The following is a 22,119-nucleotide window of genomic DNA, read 5'->3' on the forward strand; positions in this document are numbered from 1 at the left end:
GGAAAACGAGGCTTCCCGAGATTCGCCAACTTGACGGCTGATGGAGGTTGGCAAATACTTTTTTGCTATTGGAGCGTGTTGTGAGCCGCTGGCGGGGGAACTTCGTCTTGGGGGTTGATGAGGTTTGAGTCACGCTCGGGAAATTTTTAAGTGGATTTTTTGAGGGGTGAGACCGGCGCTTTTTTTTTTTTTTCTTCTTTGCCCTTTCTTTTCATGTCTTGTCAACGCTGACTCCCTTCATCTACCATGATGTATAACCTTGACTACCTACATGTCACAATACAACGAGAGGGAAAAAAAAAAAACGTCAGTTGGCACCACAGCTATTGCATCTCTTGTGAAATGAAATGCCTCCCCTTTTCATTCCTTGATTACCAGCCAACGCCACCCGGTGAGATAACAACCGTCCCTCCATCCATGCCCATAGCATCCAGACCCATCCATATCTCGGTTCCAGACCATCAAGAAACAATCCTGCCCATTCCTTCATGTCATCTTTCAGCGCTTTCCGCGGATCCGCCCACCGCCACGGTTTGCTTTGGCCATGTAGAATGCATGTCTTCTCTCCATCGTGAAACCACCAAACCCTGGATCGACCACCCATCACCCAACCACCCCTCCGCTCCCCCTCCTACCACCCGCCGTCCTCGCCGGCAGCGCCTGCACCGCCGCGCTCGTCACCGCCAGCTGGTCCAAAAAGCTCGACAGCAACCGCACCACCTCGTCCCGCACCTGGTCGCGTCCCGCCGCGCCCTGCATCACCCGGACCGATGGAGGCGCCGGAGGCGCGCCGGGCGGGAGCAGCTCCTTGCCGCCGGCCGCGTCGATGCCGCCTGCCGCGTCGAGGTGGGCCGCGAGGCCCAGCCCGTTCGCCGCCGTGGTGGCCGAGCTGAAGCTCGTCGTGCTCGTCGCCGAGATGGAGACGTTGCGCGGGTAAGGGTGCAGGGGCTGCAACGGCTGCAACTGCTGCTGCTGCTGCTGCTGCAGGGACTGCGGCGGCTGCAGCTGAGGGCCCTGGTGCAACAACAAGGACGACGACGACGACGACGGCATGTACCCGCTCGCGACGCTCGCGTTGGACTGCGACCGGCCCCGCGAGCGCGCCGCGCGGCTGCTGGCCCCCGCCCGGTCGGGAATGCTAAAGGACCCGGGCCCGGCCCCCATCAGCGTCCCGCTGCCGGCCATGGCCAGGTACTCGGTCTCGGAGTAGCTCTGCACCGAGTAGCTGTCGTCGTCGTAGCTGGTCGACCGGGAGTGCGACGCCGACTGCGTGCCGCGCCGCAGGCCGCTGATGACGGGGCCCAGCGAAAACTCTTGGTGGTGGTGGAGGTAGTGGTGGTGCTGCTGCTGCTGCTGCTGCTGCAACGGCCCCTGCGGACCGCTTTCGGTGGTTTGGGCGACGAGGTGCGCAAACTCGCTGTCGTCCGACACGTAAATGGACGGCTCGCGGATGCCGATCGGCGGCTGGTACAGCAGCGAGGCGTGGCGCTCGAGGACGAACGGGTCGTGGGCGCCCCCGACGTCGGACCCCGTGACCGACGCCGCGTCCGAGTTGGCCGTCGACGGCCGCGTGATCTCGGCCGACCCGACCACGGGGGTCGGCATGGCGACGAGGCCTTCGTCCAGGTCGATCAGGCTGTCCACCGAGGCCCGGTGGTTGTCGGGGTTGAGGTTGCGCAGCGGCGGCGGCGGCAGCGGCGGCGGCGCGTGGTACATGCCGTCGTACGGCTCGGCGAGGAACCCGTCGGCGGGCTGCGTCGTCGGGTCCGAGCGCTCCCCGGACCCGTCGTGGAAGGGGAACCGGAACACGTCCGGGTTGGCCGAGGCCGGGGGCGGCGGGATCATGGCCGGGAACTTCCAGTCCTGCGTCCGGCGGTTGGGGTTGAGGTCGGCCGGGTCGCTGAGGGGCGCCTTGTTGAAGTCGGTGGTGGAGGTGGCGTCGTCGTAGTAGTAGTCCGGGTCGATCGACAATCGCGAGGCCCCTCCTCCCGCGTTGCCGGCGCCGGCGCGGATGGTGGCCATGTCGACAAACTGCGACAGGTCGTCGCCGTCAAAGGACGCATCCAGGTCGATGAGCGACTCGCGGACCGTCGAGTGCAGAGAGTCGTCTCGCAGCGGCAGGTCCGACGCCTTGGTGCTGGTGGTCACGGGCGGCGGCGGCGCCCGGCCGTAGTAGGCGCGCGAGTTATCCTCGTAGTTGGAAATGGTGTTGGGGTCAAACACCTTCTCGAGGGGCGCCTTGGTCGGCTGGAGCTGCGGGGGCGCCCGTCGCCGCTTGTTCTTCCCGGGCCGGGAGCTCTGCTGCGGGTCCTGCCGCGGCCCGAACTGCGGGTTGCCAAAGTCAAAGTCGACGTTGGACCCGTACACGTCAAACACGGCCTGCGCGTCCGTGTCCATGACCTGGCGGTCAAAGTCGACGGTCGTGCTAAAGTTCCACTCGTCGTTGGGGGCGTCGGCCATCGGCTGGTCCAGCGGGCCCTGCACGCCGACGGGCGCGAACAGCGACCGACGGATGCCGCCTTGTCCCTCCCACAGCCTGTAGGCCTTGACGAGGTTGGCCAGCGACGACGTCGGGTACGCCTCGCTCGTGTTGTAGATGTAGGGGTGCCGTTGGATCTCCTGGATGGTGGGGCGCTTGGCCGGGTCCTCGACGAGGCAAAAGGCGACCAGGTCCTTGATCTCGTCCGAGTAGTCGCCCTCGAGGCGCGGCGCGTGGTGCTTGATGTACTGGCCCAGCTCATGGATGCTGAAGCCGGCGTGCACGTTGGGCGGCAGGCCGTTGGCGAGCTCGTACACCAGCGACCCAAACGCCCAGATGTCGACGGGGGTGCTGTACGAGGGCACGGGGTCGAACAGCTCGGGGGCCATCCAGTTGAGGGTGCCGATGAAGGTGGTGCGCTTGTCCATTTTGGACTCGAGGAGGCCGGCGACGCCAAAGTCGCACAGCTGGACGCCGCCCTTTTCGGTGACGAGGACGTTGGCGCACTTGATGTCGCGATGGATGATGCCCTCCTTGTGGACCCAGTAGATGGCCTCGGCCACCTCGCGCACGATGGGGATGATCCACTTCTCTTGCAGCCCGCCGGGCGCCGTCGGCTTCATGAGGGTCGCAACGCTGCCGCCGGCGCAGTACTCGGTCACCATCCACATGGCATGGCCGACGGGGAGCACGTCGAGGGTCAGGTTGATGTTCTTGGCGCCGCTCTCGCTGAGCAGCTTGAGCGTCGAAAACTCCTTCATGAACTCGCTGTACGTGTCGGCAAGCTTGGGGTTGAGCGTGTCGCCCTCTTCGATGTTGATGATCTTGACGGCGACGAGCGCCTTGGACTTGAGGTCGGTCGCCTTGTACACGCGGCCATAGTTTCCCTTTCCGATGAGCTCCTCGAGCTGGTACGGCGGCACCTCTTTGCCCGCCTTTTTGCAGTCTTCCTCGACGATCTCCTGCATCTTCTTCGCATCCTCGATCGCCTTTTGCTTCGTGCTCGAAGCAAAGTCCGGTATCCGGACCTGCAGGCTGTTGCTCGCCATGGCGGTCGGGGCGGACGGCCGGACAGCCGGTCCCGGCGGGCGGACTAGTGATGGGAGCGGCGCGGGGAGCGGGGGCGCTCGGGCGACGTTGGGTCGTGGGGAGCGTCGGCGTCGGTCAGCTCCGGGTCTCTCCAAGGCCTCGGAGGGGCGTCCTCTCTGGCTCTCTCGGGAAGCTCGGCCTGGCTGGGCAGCCGCAGTCCGAGATCCTCCTTACGCTCCTCGAACGTCTGGTCCAACGCTTGGCTGCTCTCCTCTTGCTCCTCCGGCTCTCGCACGGCCTCCTCCTGCTCGCTCTCCGCAGGCTCGCGGCCTTCGCGCTCCTCGGTGGTTGGTGCGTCGACTGGCAAGCTGCGGCCGCCGTTAGCAGACAAGCTACAAGAGCCGAGGGCGGTTCATCAGACCGGAGATGGCCAGACAACAATCGCAGAAGAAGCAACAAGACAAGGTAGAAGATAAAGAAGGTCGAAAAGCCGATCAAAAAAAGCCAATAAAACAATACAACAAAAGGACTCTCGCAAGGAACCCACCAGTCCCGGGGCATGGAGCACGCCTCCAGCCACGCAAGAATCCGAGACGCCTGATGGGGGGTCAGGTAGGGATGCTCCTCCCAGCTGGCGTAGCGGATGCGGCGGGGGCGGCGGACTTCCTCCTCCTCAGAGGTGACACTGGAGCTGCTGCCCGTGTCGGCGAGGGTGAGCGGTGGCGGCGCCTCGGGTTTCGCGTCGCTGGGGGACTCGCCGCGGGCGGTGTCGTCGCTCTCGCGCTGCATATTTGGTCAGCGCGCTGGGGGGGAGGAGTTGTCTGGGGGCAGCGATCGGCAAGAGTTGCTTGACAACAAGAAAGGAAAATGAGAAGAAGAAAACAACAAGACCCGAAAACTCACTGAACAAGAAGAACCTGGCCAGCAGGTGGACGAAAGCGGCTTGCGCTGCTGGCACCGGACCCGCGCTCCAGTCGACGGCGGCCAATCCCGCGATCCGCTTAGTCGTCGTAGTCGTTGTTGTCGCTGTTGTTGTTATTGTTGTTGTCGTCGTTGGTCAGCGCTGTGAGACGCTTAGCTACCATCGATCGTAGGTGAAGGGTGTTGGCATAATTGTCACACACTCAAAAGTACACCTACCCTCAAAGATGCCAACAGCAAGACCTGGCAGGAAGTTGGCGTTGCGATTTTAGAGAGGCGTGTTCAGCCAGCAACAGAGGAGCAGCAGAACTTACGACTCTGTAAGAGGCCGACCTCACTCGGCCCGGGCTGTGATGATGATTGTGATGTAGGTAGGTTGGGACTTTGAGTTCCACAGCCCAGCAAGGGACACACTGACCGGACCGCCACCGCGTGGAGCCGTTTCAGGGGCTCCGTCTTCCAAACTTTCTGGCATGCGCGTCGGAGCTACAACAGTACAACGCTAAACCCTATACGGTATAATCGTCCTCTCTTCCATGGCCAATGGCACATCGACATGCTCCCTAAAAGTGGGGCTTGGCTCGGCTGTTCCCGAAGATCAGGCTGTCGTCGGATCTCTCCGTTCCAACCTCGACGTCACCGAACTCTTGACCATCGGGCAGCCGTTGCGTCCCGGTCTTCCTCGTTAGCTCCCTGGTTCGCTGTACATTGTCTTGCTGGCCTGGATTGTTCCTTTGCGTATGATTCCCTGAGCGAGCCCTTTGAGCATTTGTACGTGTTTCTAAGTTGTGCAGTTGATGGATGTAATCGCATCCTAGAATTGGATCCATCCATAGGTATGCAACCTAGGTCACTGACGCCAGAAAGAAGAGCTATGAATACAAAACCTTACCCAGCCCAGAGCTAAATAATCACAGAATTGTTAGTGGTCGGTACATTTGCTACACATTTCGAGTTAACTCCGGAAGATGGTTTTTTCTGCAGAGCTCTGTAATTTATCTTCTACATAGTAGCTGCATCAAGGAAAAATTCACTAAAGACTGTCGGAGGCTAACTGCAGCGACGCCTCTTTCTTTGAATCCTACAGGAAAAAAAGGGAACTAAAGTCTCCACGGGTTCGAACTGCAACAAGATGAATTCGTCCGAACCTTCAGGATCCTATTCATCCGAATCTTCTTAAGTCTACAAAAGAATAGCAAACGCTGCCCAACACTTGCGTTATCCAACAATGCACCAAAAATCACAAGCATCACACTCATAGACACACTATAGACATCGTTTCGCCGACACTAGCGTAAAGGTTTGTCGTAAGTATGTCACGCTTATGGACGCGTCCATTAAGAGACGCGCTGTAGATGTATGCTTCCGCTAATCAGTACGAAAGTCCGTTGTTGTTACGTCGAGGTCAAGACGCAGCATAATATAATACAATTATAAAACTCTTCGTACTCAGGGGTAGGGATTCATCTTTAAAAGATTACTAACTAGACGATAGACATTATATTTAGACAAACAGCACGTTGCTCTATACTACTCTGTAACTTATCTTGCAACAACCTTTGTTAAGTTTGATGACTCGGCGTTGATTGTCGTCTCCGGAGTCCCAACAGCGGGATTTCAATCCTCAACAACACTCCAGTCTCCAACTTCACCCGACTCTCCAAGCTGAACTGGACTTACTCACCATGGCGATTTCCAACTCCACCCGAGTCTTCAAGCTGAACTGTACTTACTTACAGTGGCGGTCTCATGTACCGCCGAGAGGTTCCCTCTTCCCGGTCTCCAAGAGAACCGATGGACAACCCGACAGCGATCACCGCAGTCCCGAGTACTCCATCTTGGCCGGGGACCTTTGGCCCCAAGGTCAATGAGTTCGTCCGTATGTCCTTCTTCCAGGGCCACATAAAACTCTCCCGTCTCGTCTCTTAGGTTTCAACCCCATAGCGCGACGCCCTTTCATTCAACATTTACCGCCAAATGCAACAGCTCTGGCCACCACCACCACGACCAACAATAACAACAATAATCACAACAACCAACGACGCACTCACAATGAGTAACACTCCATTTATTGACCCTCCGACCCCTTTGCCGCCTGGGTTCCTAATACACCTTTGGATGTCGCCAAGGGTCTATGCAGACTGCCGAGATGTTTCTGATCGCCGACCGAAAGCCGACGAACACCGTGGTGTTGTTGGGATCGGTGAATTGGTTCATTGGCTGCATTGGGCTACACCCTTGGATGTCGCCAAGGGCCTATGCAGCCTGCCGAGGTGTTGTTGATCGCCGACCGGAAGCCGACGAACACCGTAGTGTTGTTGGGATCGGTGAATTGGTTCATTGGCTGCATTGGACTATAGGGTGCCCTCTGGCCTTCATGAACTGGTTCATGGGTTGCATGGTTAGCTGTGCGGTGCCGTCTGATTTTAGTAAGCCTTATCACCTTGGAGAACGCTTAGTACCTTGGCGGTATTGCTTCCCCTCTGGCGCTCTGCAAGAAGAGCCCTCGGCCGGCACCCGGGAGTCTTGCGCCAGGCTTGCATAGACCCGTCGCTTCACATCGCAAGGGCGCTCGCCACGAGGGAAGCTCAGCAGCAACCGGAACGCCACGGGGTTCGCCCGCTACGGGTGTGGGATCGCCACGGGGTTCGTCTCCCAGCTGCCGCGAGGGCTGACCGCCACGGGGACTCAACCGCCACGGGGTTCGTCGCTCAGCTGCCGCAAGGGTTGACTGCTGCGAGTGTTTGTTCGCCACGACGGGTTTCGATCGTCACGGGGGCGTCACGGGGGCGCTACAGAGGCTCGATTCCCTTTGGCGGTATCCGCTACGGGTGTTCCAATCATGTGGCAGACGAGAGCTTTGCCGGTCTTTTCGTAATGTTGGTGTTGCTTGCCCTTGAACTTCGTCTTTAGACCATCGAGCTTTAGCCTTATAAACTTGCCCTTCGGACCTGAGGTGTAGTTGTGTAAGCCTTGCCTTCATCCTGAAAGTTCGTCGACATGGATGGCAAAGGGAGCATTTCGAACATTCTTGTTTATGCTCTGCGGGCTCGAGGTTGTCGCGAAGGCTGATGTGCTGATAACGAGGACGGAGCAGGCCTCGCAATATGGGCAATCAACGACGGCCGCCTTCTCCAGGTAGCTAGGACTGTTCACGTGGCGGTCATCTCCTTGGCCACCTTGGAAGTATACAGGCAGAGCCGACAGAAGAGAGCGCAACCAGCGAGCTGGTATGTCACTATACGCGCGCTTGATATTTTGCGGGATGTGCAGAGGTGTCAGCCGCGGGGACATCTCTATTCGTTTGGCTGTTCCTGTGAGAGGGAGTGCAAGGGAACGCTGCCGATAAGCTGGTGGGTTCGACCGCGCAAACCTGATATTCTGCAGCGTCAGGGATGCACACCGGCTTTGTTAACAACCAGAACAAGAAATGTAGGTTCTTACCCGTGATGTACAGTGCATGGCTGCTTTTCCGACGAGAAAGACCAGCAGCATGTTTTTATTAAGATACAAAACTAATCGTGCTTTGCCCAGTCATCAACAAAGGAATCCTCTGCTTTCTAATGAATCACTCCTCAATTTCTCGGATACATGGCCGTCGTCCTCTTCTCGGACGATGAAGGTAAGGCACCCGTCGTTTTCAGCGACATAGCGTAAAGGATACGCACCGATAACACTCTGACGGCCAAGCATTCTCCAGTCTCCGGACGCAAAGCCGCCAAAGGAAAACCGCCGAGGCGGCGCAAGCACTTCGACTACACCGTGGCCCGCTCCGCGGCCTCCCCTGGCGGGAAAAGCCATCGTCACCAAGACAGGCTGGCACTCTATAGCTCAGATTCCTGCATTACAGACCTAGCGAGGACCAGGTCCGAGTCCCCGTCGATCCCCGCCAAGGGGACACGGTTGTGCTTGGACTCAGTGGGGAGACCGGCATGGTGGATCTTGACGAAGACGGTGTAAGGCAGGTCAATGGCCTTGCAGGGCTGAGGAGCAACCTAGCGGCTCCTGGCGAGATGAGACGATATATATCGGATGGGGCATAAAAAAGGCAGCGCGCGTGTAAGGCGACAAGCACCTAGATAAGATTGAGATTGGTTCAGATCCTGCGTAGATGGAACAATATCATCCGACAACTTGGTATGGTATGCTGAGAGCAAGAAGACCAGAGCAAACCGAGCTCGTTCCAGGAGCACAGTTCCTCTCTGCTAATCTACCTCCCGCTCCTCCAACCTCTTCACTAGCCTCCTATGGATTTCCATGCTCCCATCGTCGCACTGCCCCTTGACAACCCCGACCAGGAACCGCGAAGCGGTGATGGCGCCGTTCTGGACGAGGTCCAAATCCGGCGCAGATCCCGACCCGGAATCAGGCTCGTCGTCTTGTCCCTGATCAGCCTCCCGCACCTCCCACAGCGAGTCCATGACGATTCCCATGGGGCTGCGCACTCGCACGTACAGCCCGCCGCCGTCGGGAAGGTGAACAAACTCGTACTCGCTGACCACATGCGTGCCAAACATGCTAGCGAGCCCCGCGTTGACATTGTCAGTGACGCGGTAGCGGTGGGGTTCTGGCAGCTGAGCGTTGCCAGAACTGCCGCCGCGGAGCTTCTCCTTGACAAAATCGGGAATCTCGGGGCCTGCTGGCCTGGACTGCTTGGCGGCGTTGTCGTCGCTTGCGGTGATGCGCTCGTACTTGGCCATGTGTGGGCCACAGGCTAGGAAGAACTCATGGTCTGCGAGCATGGCGAGCGCGCTGGCATGGGTAGTCCCCCGGGGAAGACGGGTAGCGTAGGTGACCCGGGTTGTGGTGGTGAGGACTGAGGGGGTCGGTGAGCGGGGACGACAGAGAAAGGGGGGGTTAGGAGTGCGAAGGATGGGGGCGTGGCAGGCGAACGGGTTGACTTACTAGGCATCGCTGGCCAAGTTTTGATGAAATGGTGACCGAGCTGGTAGGGGGATAACATAGGTACGCGTTGCAAGCCTGGGCCTAGTCTCTTGCTCCGGACCGGGACAACAAAGCATTCGGCTACCTACTAGTAGATAACTATGTTCCACCTCTGACGGTCAGGTCAGGTCTGGGAACGATGGATGACACGAGAGGTGCCAACTCGTGCGTTTCGGCCATTAAATACCTTGTAACTACTGTGCAATCTGAAACAAATCCTGTTGTTTTGGGCAGGTATTATGATCGACGCTGACAGAGCTCAGAGATCTGCTGACTGCCTCGGTTTCTGGTTGGTCTCTTACGAAGTACACAACCGACATGTTAGACATGGGGTTGTCACGGCGATGGGACGGGCGTCACTTGGTGGGGTGCAACCCGACCGTTCTGGGTTAGGGTTATCAGAGGCTCCGTCATGGCCGGGCCCCGACGTCGACCGACCCACCTCGCCCGGCGAGCCAAAAGCTCAACCTCGCATCTCCGCTTGCAACCGCATTCTAGTCGGCGATCGGCTTTCGGTCGAACATCACAGCTGCCATGGATGCCTTGGTGAGGAGTCGAGGCGCATACGTGTGCCGGAGCTGTACCCGGAGCCTCCGGCGCCAATGGCTCCGCGGGCACTCGTATTCGACCGCCGCCACAACTCCAGACATCTACGACGTCGTTTGCGTCGGCGGAGGACCTGCCGGGCTCAGTCTTCTCACAGCGCTACGTGCGTACCTTGGCCAATGGAAAGAGGTGGTCGATGGCACAGAATCACGTTGAAGACCTGACCATCTTCCCAGGCGCAAACCCTGTCACATCCCATCTCCGCGTTGCCCTCGTCGAGGCCCAGGACTTGGCCAAGGTTCGCAGCTGGACGTTGCCCCCGGACCGTTTCTCGAACCGATGCAGCTCCCTCACCCCCGCGTCGGTGCGGTTCCTCGAGAGCATTGGAGCATGGAACCACCTGGCGCGCGACCGCGTCCAGCCCTACCACGAGATGCAGGTGTGGGACGGCGTCACGGGCGCCCGCATCGAGTTCGACTGGGGTCTCGGCTCGGCCCCGCCCGCTCGTCATGCCGTCGAGGGGACCACCATCGCCTACATGAACGAGAACCTGAACCTTACGTCGGGGCTGCTGAAGAGGCTAGACGAGCTCGGCGGCGTGGCTGTCTTTGACGGGGCCAAGGTCGAAGCCATCACCTACGGCCCTGAGACGGAGGAGCTGGACCTACGCCAATGGCCCCTCGTCCACTTGTCAAGCGGGAACCAGCTGTGCGCACGCCTGCTGGTCGGCGCGGACGGCGCCAACAGCCCCGTGCGCTCGTTCGCGGGCATCAGCGCCCCGGGCTGGGACTACGACCGCCATGGTGTCGTCGCAACCCTCGAGATGGAGGGCGACGGCTGGCGCGGGGATCAGATCAAGATCGCCTACCAGCGCTTCCTGCCCACAGGGCCCGTCGCCATGCTTCCGATGCCGGGCCGGTTCTCCACGCTGGTCTGGTCCACGACCCCCGCCAATGCTGCCGTCCTCAAGAGCTTGTCTCGCAAGGACTTTGTCGCCATGGTCAACGCCGCCTTCCGCCTGAGCCCGGTGGACCTCGCCTACATGCACACCCAAGAGGCCGGCCAGGCCGACGAATATTCCTGGCGCATCCAGCACACCCCGCACGACCCCCGCGCCGTCCCCCAGGAGGTGGTCGCCGTCCAGGAAGGCACCGTCGCCTCCTTTCCGCTTCGGCTCCGCCACGCCGACACGTACATCGCCGAGCGCGTGGCCCTGGTTGGCGATGCCGCTCACACAGTCCACCCCCTCGCCGGCCAGGGCCTGAACCAGGGACAAGGTGACGTGCAGAGCCTTGCAAAGACGATCGAGTACGCCGTCACCCACGGTCAAGACATCGGCGTCACCATGTCTCTCGAGCCCTACCTTTCGGAGCGCTACGCGGCGAACCATGTCCTGCTCGGCGTCTGCGACAAGCTGCACAAGCTCTATTCGGCCTCTTCGGGCCCGCTCGTGCCCCTGAGGTCCGTGGGTTTGAGCGCTGTCAATGCCCTTACACCACTCAAATCGTTCCTCATGAACCGGGCGGCTGGAAACCCCCTCAAGCTCTTCTAGCTGGGATGCGGGTGGTGGGAGAGTGTTTGCCCCCGATGTCTCCACTAGCCGCATGAGCCCTGTCATACTCTTGCCGGTCTGCGTTGCACAAGTTTGCTTGAACTCCATGTATCATACCCTAGATTCCCGAGCCCGTACCCTTGTGGGAAATGTCATCGAGCTGGTCCGCTGCCGCTCCTTGCTGCCGAGACCTTCTAGGGCCGTTCCCGGCCGCCTCCTCTCTTATCTCCGGGTTCATCATTGCATGAGGTGGATTGCATGGAAGGTCATGTGGTCTACCTTGATGGTTAACGTACCCAATGCCCCTTGGGCGCAACTCTTCCTGGCCACTCCGGCGCCGACACGATATTGGTCGAGGCCGGTCTCCATAGCTGTCTCTCAGGAATATATATGCGTTACAGAACATGCATACCTGGCCGCTCCTGGACGGTGAAAGGGTGTCGAAAATAGAAGCTTTCCAAAGCCTCTCGACCTGGAGGCCACAGCAATGCCCTGGCCTAGCCCTGGCCTAGCCCTGGCCTATGTGTCCCCCGAGACCTCGAACGTTGCTAGATCTGGCAAAACCATGAAGCACAGACAATGATCCTGTGTCAGCAGCCTGTTCAAAAGGCACAAAGCTCCCAGCATTTTGAAGCTGTCGGCCAACATACAGAAAGCCTGCGTGGACCAGAGGGTGGGGTCTTACGGTAATTCCAAGTTCTCCCTATGGCACGATCCCAGACCCTGCTGTGCTTGTGCCTTTCTCTGGGGATCAGGAACGCTTCAGGAGGTGTCTTGACCAGCTATACTGCGCCGAAAAGCCAGCTCCAGAGAGCCTTGTATGCTTATTCCCCGAGGTTCATGCCAAATTCGACTGGAATCCCTCCCTCCTCCCTCCTACCAACGCGTCCCCTCTTCTCATGACACGTACAACACCGCAGACCCATTCCATCTGGTGAAACCAGACATCGGCCACCTTCGTGACTCCTGTGTTCCACTATCTTTCGCTCCATGACCAACACACCTCTCCGGCGTGTACCCTTTCAGCTCAGACTTTTGCTGCCTGGCTCAATAGATCCGGTATGACGCTTACGGCGATCGCATCATCCTGTTCGGAAAGCGTGGAACGTTACGAGACCACACTGAGCCGGCCATATCACGCTATCATGACTTGTTGAACTATTGCGCTGTCAGGCTGACGGAAAGAGGATCACAGGCTCCCAGCTTCAGGTCTATTCGGAAATCCAGGTACCTAGAGTCTGGGTTGCCTGGCTTGTCATGAAAGTATGCAGCGTTTTGTACTCTTTCTTGTGGTTTCTCACTCGCAACGCCAAGTTTCTTTACCGTTGGCGCATGGAAGCCGAGTCCTCTCTCCTCAACACCACAATTCTCTCACGCCAGGCATTGCCGTACCGCAATCGTCTGTTACCCTTGTTGCATCCATCTTCACGGACCTCCCGTGGTTATCCGGTCCTTATTTTGTCGCCCTTGGCATCTCGTTGTCTTCCCCTAATAACCGACTTGCTAAAACTCAGCAGTCCAACATCGGTGTTGCTTCCGGCACCCATTCCTGACCTAGTCCCCGATGTCAGTTTTTAGCCCTAAAGGACTGCCTTATTTCATGGGTCCTTGACAGACTTGACACGTTTTCTTCTACTCACCCAGTCTTGTCACTCCACAGCATTTGACACCTCAGTCAGAAGGCAACCTGCTAGCTCAACTAGGTAACTTCAGAGATACCAGAAGCTGGTCAAAGGTGTGTGTTGGTAGGCGTTGTTGTTGTTCTCTATGACGTTGTCCACTTCGTACTCCCTCTTTCCTTCTCTTTGCTGGACATGGTACGCCTCCGGCTATGGGACGCGTTGGATAGCATAAGTGGCATCTTGGTGTCCCCATTATCTTCCCCCCCCCCCCCCCCCCAGCATCCCTTCGGCTCTGACCTCCAAATCTCTTCTATGGTCTTTGTGTTTCCCCTTCTTCAACCCCAGCTCTAATCACTGGACACACCTCCTCGCGAGACTTAGGAACAAATCATTTCGACCAACCTCTCCGGTATGCCTGGATACCTGATTTCCGTATACTGCCTCCAAAGCCTCCTACGTTCTTCTGGTCTTGATTCCTCTTTCTGCCGACCTCCATTCCCATGTTGCATCCACTTTCTTCTGCCTTCAACAAACGCTGTCCTCTCCAGCCGATGTTCCCTCACACGAAGTAGAACGCGTTATTCTCCCCTTCCTGCCTTTCGGTTCTCATCCGTTCCCCTATCCATCAAGGCCCCCGCCCACTAACGGCCACACAGCTGTGTGCCTCATATCAGGTCTGGCGTGCCACCGTCCTTGTAGACCATCACACCTGTCACTTCTACACATATCCAACAATCCTTGATCATACATCGTTCAGGCCAGACGAGGGGCTAACAATATCGAGGAGGCTTTAGACCCATTTAGTTATTATTCCATCTTACATCTCGCACTATCGAACCTATTTCGATATCTTCCATTCCCTACCAAGAGCTTCAGTCTACCGACGGGTTTCTCTTCTGTTCTCGAGACACCAAGAGAACTCTTCTAACCTTAACTCCGAAAGACCGAAGCCATTGCGGTCCCTTTTCGAAAGCCCCAAACCCGAACGTTCGGAACATCAGACACTTGCAGCCCGAAAGCTCTAGCAGCCAGACATCATCCAGCACGCAATTTAGAGCCCAACAACACCGTCACCTCCAACTACATCACAGTTCAACCTTTCATAGACTCGACTCCTGGTCCTCAGAATAGGCAGCGGAAAACAAGAACACCTGCACAACTTGGCTGCTTGAGCACTCCGCTCTTCGAGGGCTGCCTTCTTGAAAGGGCCGACCGAAAGGTGAGTTTTGTTTTCATTTAGATCCGTATTTGAGACATCACAGTCTTGTCATGCTCTATACCATTTGTCAGCCTTGGTGTATTGGAATTGTACTGCCTTTGGGGATTCCTATGTAAGGGGTAAACGTTGGGAGAGCATCATGCGGGGGATACAGGTTGATATCACAGATTTTCTATCCTTGCTTCTCGTTTTATGGCGTCTTCAGGGTGGTTGGCTTCTACAAGAGGTTGAGGATCAGGAGATGAGGGTTGCATCTTTGTATCGAGCATTGCTGCTTGCCTGCTCTATGGACTTGGTTTCCGAGGACAGACCCTCCCTAGATGCAACGCATTTCTTCTATTACGCAACCTACTGTCTTTTTTACAATACGCCTTCTGTCATCCCGACTTCTGCAACAATGGAAGCATACACGTGTATAGAAGACAGCTTGTTATTGTTGGAGCTATGGATATTGTCAGGCCCCTTCCAATGATTTAGCCACTGCTCTTACAGCATCTTCTTTTCGTTTTGTTACTCGGTGGACGCCGCACACTGACCTTGATAGAGATACGGAGCAGAACATCAAGCACATACAAAAGATAAACTACATCCAGCCGACAGAATGTGTATCAAGGAATTCCTCGCCTACCAGTGCGGCCACCGGTCTGTTATGGTGGTTCGTCCCTGTCCCATGACGACCACCGGCCACAACTATCCGGTCTGCACGGGCGCCCCAGAGAGGACCTTCTACGCCGAGACCATGTGTGCCGCTTGCGAGCGCCAGCTGCATTCACGCTGGGTGCTCATCCGCGAGTGGGAACACCGGTGGCTCCATGAGCGTGGCGCCTGCGGCTGCGATGTCATATTCCCCGGCCTTCTCAACCAACCCCGCGTCATTGGCGACACTGCCGCTAGCGACGCTGCGGACAGCCCCCAGCCTGGAAGCGAGGTTTCTGAGGAGCCATCCAAGTCCCCGGCCCTTGCTGAGTCGAAGAATTCCCGGGCGTCCAAGCTCAAGGCCGTTGACAGCAAGGACGCTAGCAACGGGGCTTCCTCCAAGAAGCCCGCAATTCCAGCCCTGTTTACGGAGGAGGTGACGGAAAAGGGCGAGCACCATGTCGCAGTCCGGCTGCCCGGCCTGTACGCCGCTGAGTGGCAGGCCGACCACGCTGCCCTTCACAAGTCAGGCCAGTGCAGCTGTGCTGCCGATGCTGGCCCCTTCAAGCCTAGCATCTCAATCAAAGATATGACGCCTACCGAGCGGGACAATCTCCGTCGTTGGCACCAGCTCGAGGAGGCCCATAGCAAGGAGCCGAAGGGTAAGGAGGCTGGCAACGGCAACGCCGCCGAGGAAAAGATCGACGAGACCAGGCGTCATATCGACGAGATTGCGAGGGAGTTTGGCAAGTTCACCACCGAAAGTGCGCCCTCCAAGCGCGGCCGGGACTCTGGATCCTTGGATGACAAAACCCAGCGCAGCCGTAGCACGCGCAGCAATGACAGCAGCGAAAGCAAGAGCTATATCGGTAGCGACGTGTCCACGCCCCATGGCCGACGCATCGCCGCCCTTGCGCAGCAGAGGCGGCAACATTACCGCATGGGCCCTTACGCCGGCCGTACCGCGCCCCTTGCATCGCCGCATGGCCCGCATGGCAAGGGCATCGTTCCACACCTCGTCCTCGAATCCCAACCCACCGCCCCGTACCATCCGTACACTTTCAACCCCTTCCAGACGGCCGCTGCCTCACCCAGCACCGCGGCGCTCCCGCCTCACCTACAACCACATTACTTCTCCCCGGCCTACCCTCGCTTCGCCACGGCGGCCACCTTCACCGACACCGTCCCGCACGGCGCCTACCCCTGGGCCACGGAGATCATCCAAGGCCACAACGAGCACGCCCACGGTCCGGGCCCCTTCACCAGCGCCGGCCTCGCCTACCCGACGATGCCCACCATGGCCTTTCTTGGTCCGTCCATGAACACGCCGTTCCATGCCTTTGACGTTGCCCTCGCCACGGCCACGACGGGGAACAGTAGCTACAACGCGGGATCGCAGGCGGCGTATCTTCACCTGGGTCAGGCCCAGCACCCTCCCGGGCTCGCCCACAACGGCCGTCAGCCCCCTACACGTCCCAGGGCCGCGAGGCATCCACGCCACCCGACGAGGCCCGCCACGCCGGCGGGTTCCTCCAGCACGACGGACGCCGCAGGGCACGCGCCCCGCCATCCGGCCGGCACCTTCGGCCTCAGCGACGAGGACAGCACCAGCGGCCGCGGCCCCGATGCCGCCGCATTCGCTTCCGCCTCCACGTTTGGCTCGGACAGCTGCGCGGGCCCGAGGGACGTGTCCATCTGCGGTCTCCCGGTCGGCGCCGGGCCCGAGGGCACGCTGCACATGCCGAGCTGGATGGAATGCCGGCTGCGAAAGACGCGCAGCGCGAGCGAGAGCGCGGTGACGATGCTCGAGGATGAAGAGCATGGGGAGGAGGAGGACGGGTGTGCTGATGGCGACTTCGTGCCTAGCCACGAGCAGCCGCACGAGGAGGTCGTCGAGACCTGGATGGGCGGTGCCGAGGAGGGCGGCCGCCGCCCGGCGCTGCAGCGTCGGTACTCGGCCGAGACTTGAACATCGTCTCTCTGCGGAGGTACGTCGGTTGGATCGTTTTCCCCTTCCTTCCGTTCTTCCTGGCAACGTCCATCGGCCCGCACCATGCTAGTGACACGTACACTAACCTCGATAACAAGATGTCAAAGAATCATGTGAAGCAATATCCGCGTTTTGGGCCGTCGCAAGCAACAAGCCGATCAGCAAACAGCGGAAGAAGCCGGCTTTACGCAGACCCTCTCGCCATTGATGCTCAGCACTTCATGCAACGGTTCTGTTTTTCCGCCGCCTGATTTCGTCGTTGCTGCTGCTGAGGACCGTCCTGCTGCGGCCGGTGATGCAACAGACCACACCAGGATGATACAGCGGGAGAGGGACAAGGCTGGCGAGAAACTGAAAAGAAGAAGAAGAGGAGGAGGAGGAGGAGGAGGAGGAGGAGGGGGAGGGGGGGGAGGGGTGAAGTGGAGGAGATGAGGCTAATGGATCGACCTCTCTACGCCCAGGGAGGGGGTGGAAGGGAAGGCAGAAGAAAGCCAGAAGCACAGGCCCGCCACCGCAGCGGAGAGCTGGCAACGGACAAGCGACGACGCATCGCCGCACCCGGGACGCCACACCAGCACCGACGCATTGGTTTTCGTTCCGACCAACCCAACTCCATTTGCGTGCAACCAAGGCCACCAATCTACCGCGATGCTTTGTCTCACAACCATCAAGTGATGCTGAACCTCGCTTCTCTTCGTTTCTTGAAGCAACCTCGACGATATTTACAACAACACCATCTTCCATTTTTTTTTACCGATCCACCTCGCCTGGAAAGCACGGCTGGGTTAGCGAAAAAGAACAGACATTGAAAAGGGGGAGAGGGGAAATGCCGCTCACCAAACACCAAATCCATGGTGCCAATGACAGCCACCGCATCGGCCAGCAAGTGCCCCTTGGCGACGTGGTCGAAGCCGCCAAGGTGCGCGAAACCAGGAGCGCGGATGTGGACACGGTACGGCCTCTCGCTGCCGTCGCTGACGACGTACACACCCATCTCGCCCTTGGGCGCCTCGATGGCCGAGTAGGTGTCACCCGGCGGCACGGCATAGCCCTTGGTGTAGAGGAGGAAGTGGTGGATCAGGGCCTCCATGTTCTCCTTCATGGCGGCGCGGGGCGGGGGCGAGATCTTGTAGTCCTCGACGCGCACGGGACCGGCCGGCATCTTGTTCAGGCACTGGTGGATGATGCGCAGGGACTGGCGGAACTCCTCCATGCGGCAGAGATAACGGTCGTAGCAGTCGCCGTTGACGCCGACGGGCACGTCGAAGTCGACCTGGTCATAGGCGTCGTAGGGCTGGCTCTTGCGGATATCCCAGGGCACGCCGGACCCGCGGAGCATGACGCCCGTGAAGCCGAGGTTGAGCGCGTCGGCGGCCGAGACGACGCCGACGCCCTTGAGACGGTTGATCCAGATGCGGTTGTCCGTCAGCATTTCTTCGGTTTCGTCGATGCGGTCGCCGAACTGAGTGGCCCATTGGTAGATGTCGTCAAGGAGGCCGAGAGGGATATCCTGGTGGACACCGCCGGGGCGGACGTAGGCGGCGTGGAGACGGGCACCGGAGACACGCTCGTAGAATTCCTGGGCGGGGTTCGATTAGCTTGGGGGAGGTTGCTTTTGGAACAAATATGAAGGCGTTGCGTTGCCCTTGCCGAGGTTCACGGATCGTTGCCAAGTGACATATGCTCCTGAAGCGTGCCGGGTAAAACGCACGGCCGGCAAAGAGAGACACTCACCATCAGCTTCTCACGCTCCTCGAAACCCCACAGGAAGGGCGTCAGGGCGCCGACGTCCATGCCGTGCGAGAGGACGGACATGAGGTGGTTCAGGATGCGGGTGATCTCGCCGAACAAGGTGCGGATGAACTTTGCGCGCTCGGGGATCTCAATGTTGAGCAGCTTCTCGACGGCGAGGGAGAAGCACTGCTCGTTGGTCATCATGGAGACGTAGTCGAGACGGTCAAAGTAGGGCAGGGCCTGGAGGTAGGTGCGGTACTCGCACAGCTTCTCGGTGCCACGGTGCAGCAGGCCGACGTGCGGGTCGGCACGGACAATCTCTTCGCCGTTGAGCTCCAGGATCAGACGCAACACGCCGTGGGCGGCGGGATGCTGGGGACCAAAGTTGACCGTGTAGTGGCGAACCTTGCGATCCTCGACTCCGTCGTCGCGCTGCTTCTGGACGCCGCTGGCGGACTCGGCCGAGAAGGCGGCGGTGGTGCCGTTGGGGAGTTGGAGTTGTGACTCGAGCTCGGCCAGGCCGCTGCCGGGGTTGAAGTCGGCACCCGTAGGGACGAGGCGAGTGCCCTGGTACTCGTGGGGCTCGGTCTGACGGCGGAGGGTGGACACGGAGAAGGGGCGAACGGCAGAGCGACGAACGGCGGCAGAAGCAGCGGCGGTGCATGCTCGCCTGGCACTACGGCCGGCGAGGCGATAGAGGGTGGCCGACATGGTGGCGGCGCGACGACGACGAGGACTGGGTCAAGCGCGAGATTTCGGTTTCGGAGAAAGTTGTCGTCCTCGGGAGGGAACGGGGATCGGCCGGGGCGCTGGTTCCCAGGCAAGGTACCGCTTCTCGGGCGCCAATGGCTTAGCGCTGCGCTCCGGCTGGCGGCGTGTCGGGGGTTTGGGTTTTCCAACCTCAAAGGTTGGCGGGGTGGTGATCTGTCGCGGGGGAGCTGGAGGTTTGAGGTCGTCGTCTCTGGGCACTTGAGCAACGTCCAATGCGGTGCAGGAAGCATTGGCCACCTTCTTGCCAAGATTCCATCGCCCCGCACCCGCCCGCCCATTGGCTGGAGCAGCAGGATCCCGCCGGGCTTTTCCACCCGAGTTAGGGCGCCTTTGATTGGCCAATGGTCCACCGGCAGAACCGCTTGACGTGCCCTTCACCGCCTGACGAACTTGGCAGCCAATCCGATCAAGCCTACGCAGTACATAGTACAAGTATTATAACCTGGTCCAACACCCTCGTCCCAATGTACTGTGTAGTCAACATTACGATTGGGGGGAAGGGGTGACAAGGACGAGATGGAGGAGGGAATCAATGACGAGGGGGATCTCGGGCAGCAAGAAGGCGATGAGGAGGGGTCGGGATCGGATTCGACCAAGTCTAGCTCGGAAGACAGGGAGCTCTCGGAAGAGGAAGAGGAGAACCAGGGGGGAAACAGAAGAGGCGGATCAAATGGAGGAGCAGCAAACAGCGGGACAACAAGCAGCTGTAGGTTGGTCTGTCCGCCCGAGCTCTTACCGTCTCCGTCCGGTTCGTATCCAAATATCTCCATAACCCGTGGATCGGACCGGCCCTACTCATGATCAAAGCATCGGGTTCGATCCGAGACCGTGTAAAAAACGGGATCCAAGTCTGCTCCCTTCTCTCTCCGCGCCCCTATCCCATGTATATACAAATGCTCATCCTATATTACAAGCCGCCAATGCTCAACACACCTCCGTCGTGCCTCCCACCCGCCAAACTCGCTGCCTCGCTTCATTACGACACCACCAGCGCGGAATGACACACCTTCCCGCCGGGTAAAGCCGGATTTATCAGGTCGCCGACGGTCACGGGCGCCGCAAAGAGATAGCAGTTACCGCGGGCAGCGTCGTTGTATGCGGTGTTGCGGTCGCTCCAGGCGGGGACGAAACGCACGGCGCCGCAGGTCGCGTTGGGGTGGAGGCCATGGGTCGAGTCGCCGAGCACCACGCGCCCAATAAACTCCGGGCCGTTTGTGCTCCAGACGGCGCACGCGTCCATGCACGACTCGAAGTCCTGGGTCAGCATGCCGTACATGCGCGGGCGGCGAAGCTCCCGGCCGCAGTAGCGCGTGAAGGTGACCTTGCCAAAGACTGATGGGGAGGAGTTAGCGGGACCGGCTTGCGCAAACAACAAGGTGAAAGAATTAAACAGTGGCTCACGTCGGGTAGTGTACGTCGTGCCGGTGAGCTTCTGGTTCGGGTCGCTGCACCCGTTGGACACGTCGGGAATGGCAAGATCCAGACGTATCGGCTCCGAGCCAGTCCCGCTTGGGGAGGCGACAAGGGTGGTGGTGACGGTGACCGTCTCTACTCCAGACGACGCCGGAGACGGCGATGAGACGGCATCCGATGGCAACGACGACGGAGCCGAGTCAGCCGAGCAGGACAACGCAGAGGAAGACCCAGCATCGTCGGTGGCGCGTCGTGACTGGAGCGCAAGGGCGGTGGCAAGGCCGGTGACGGCGGCGAGGAGGGCGATGATGAGGGCCAGCATGATGAGGACCGCCCGCGTGCTGGTCAGCCATTCCCATGGCTCTCTTCTTCGCTCTTGCGGACTTGGTGTGTGGGATACGTCGGAGGGTTGGCCCTCATCTTTCCATGGCAGGTAGGCAGTGGAGGTGGCCGGAGGAGGAGGAGGAGGGGGAGGAGGCGGCGGTGGTGGTAAATGTTGGGAATCCCACCCGGTGGTGTAGACGTTCCCCGTTCGGTACGCGATGACCTCAGGAGCCTCGATGCCGGTGTTGATCCGAGCAACCTCTGGAAGCTGGGCGCTGTACAGCGACCCGCGGGCGCAGGGGTCCGGCGGGACGGGTGAATCCGTGGTGGCCATGCCGACGTCGATGATGATGATGATGACGCCCTCCTTCGACAACCCAGCCCGGAAGGTGTTTGAAAGAGGTCGGTTCGAAGGTGCGTCATGCCCTTGGGGGCACGACCGCAGACAATATCATTAAGACCCAGGGCACCTTCACGGAGCAGCCCGGAGCACTGCAATGAAAATCCGGCTTCTGCGCCGCAAGACCGCAGATGATGGTTGCATCAACCCCCTGAAAGCGGGTTAGACCCAAGGCTTTGGAGCAGGGGCGCTCCGGCACCCTCATCCCCTTCCCGAAAGCGCCAAGTACATTCAAAACGCCCCGGGCCTCAGAAAGGATGTGAGAGCCTGCTTGACGGCATTTATAAACGTGGGGTTTTCGGCGTCGTTGTACACAACGTGGCTGAGTTGCCGCGTCAGTACGTAAAGCCCAGTCAACGCCTTCATTGTACGGAATGAGTGGTCTTTCCGACTGGCAGGACGAGTTGCCCGGTGCCATTACCATAATCAGGGCCATTCATGCTCATGATGGGTAACTATCCTACGTGTCGTCTGCGCCGCGGTGGGGGCCAAAAGTCGGCGCTCAGCTAATGATTCAGGTATTCTTGGCTGTCAGCACG

The 22,119-nt window shown here is 59.3% G+C and overlaps 6 protein-coding genes across 6 annotated transcripts; 2 read left to right on the forward strand and 4 right to left on the reverse strand.

The window, feature by feature from the left end:
* Positions 1-603: 603 nt before the first annotated feature.
* VTJ83DRAFT_2414 (uncharacterized protein) lies at positions 604-3,528 on the reverse strand (the record flags this gene model as incomplete). The annotated part of the gene is made up of 1 exon (XM_071008682.1): positions 604-3,528. The coding sequence occupies one exon, from the start codon at positions 3,526-3,528 to the stop codon at positions 604-606; it is 2,925 nt and encodes a 974-aa protein (XP_070868954.1).
* Positions 3,529-8,634: 5,106 nt separating this feature from the next.
* Positions 8,635-9,341, reverse strand: VTJ83DRAFT_2415 (uncharacterized protein; the record flags this gene model as incomplete). Its single annotated transcript, XM_071008683.1, has 2 exons — positions 8,635-9,245; positions 9,335-9,341. 2 exons carry the CDS (start codon positions 9,339-9,341, stop codon positions 8,635-8,637), a joined length of 618 nt encoding a protein of 205 aa, XP_070868955.1.
* Positions 9,342-9,907: 566 nt separating this feature from the next.
* On the forward strand, positions 9,908-11,471 carry VTJ83DRAFT_2416 (uncharacterized protein; the record flags this gene model as incomplete). Its single annotated transcript, XM_071008684.1, has 2 exons — positions 9,908-10,082; positions 10,156-11,471. 2 exons carry the CDS (start codon positions 9,908-9,910, stop codon positions 11,469-11,471), a joined length of 1,491 nt encoding a protein of 496 aa, XP_070868956.1.
* Positions 11,472-14,913: 3,442 nt separating this feature from the next.
* Positions 14,914-16,917, forward strand: VTJ83DRAFT_2417 (uncharacterized protein; the record flags this gene model as incomplete). Its single annotated transcript, XM_071008685.1, has 1 exon — positions 14,914-16,917. One exon carries the CDS (start codon positions 14,914-14,916, stop codon positions 16,915-16,917), a length of 2,004 nt encoding a protein of 667 aa, XP_070868957.1.
* A 771-nt stretch (positions 16,918-17,688) lies between these two features.
* VTJ83DRAFT_2418 (uncharacterized protein) lies at positions 17,689-19,383 on the reverse strand (the record flags this gene model as incomplete). Its single annotated transcript, XM_071008686.1, has 3 exons — positions 17,689-17,705; positions 17,776-18,517; positions 18,673-19,383. 3 exons carry the CDS (start codon positions 19,381-19,383, stop codon positions 17,689-17,691), a joined length of 1,470 nt encoding a protein of 489 aa, XP_070868958.1.
* Positions 19,384-20,419: 1,036 nt separating this feature from the next.
* VTJ83DRAFT_2419 (uncharacterized protein) lies at positions 20,420-21,514 on the reverse strand (the record flags this gene model as incomplete). The annotated part of the gene is made up of 2 exons (XM_071008687.1): positions 20,420-20,775; positions 20,845-21,514. The coding sequence occupies 2 exons, from the start codon at positions 21,512-21,514 to the stop codon at positions 20,420-20,422; spliced, it is 1,026 nt and encodes a 341-aa protein (XP_070868959.1).
* Positions 21,515-22,119: the final 605 nt, after the last annotated feature.

The sequence above is a fragment of the Remersonia thermophila genome, chromosome 2 (assembly GCF_042764415.1).
Source record: "Remersonia thermophila strain ATCC 22073 chromosome 2, whole genome shotgun sequence".
NCBI lineage: Eukaryota > Fungi > Ascomycota > Sordariomycetes > Sordariales > Chaetomiaceae > Remersonia > Remersonia thermophila.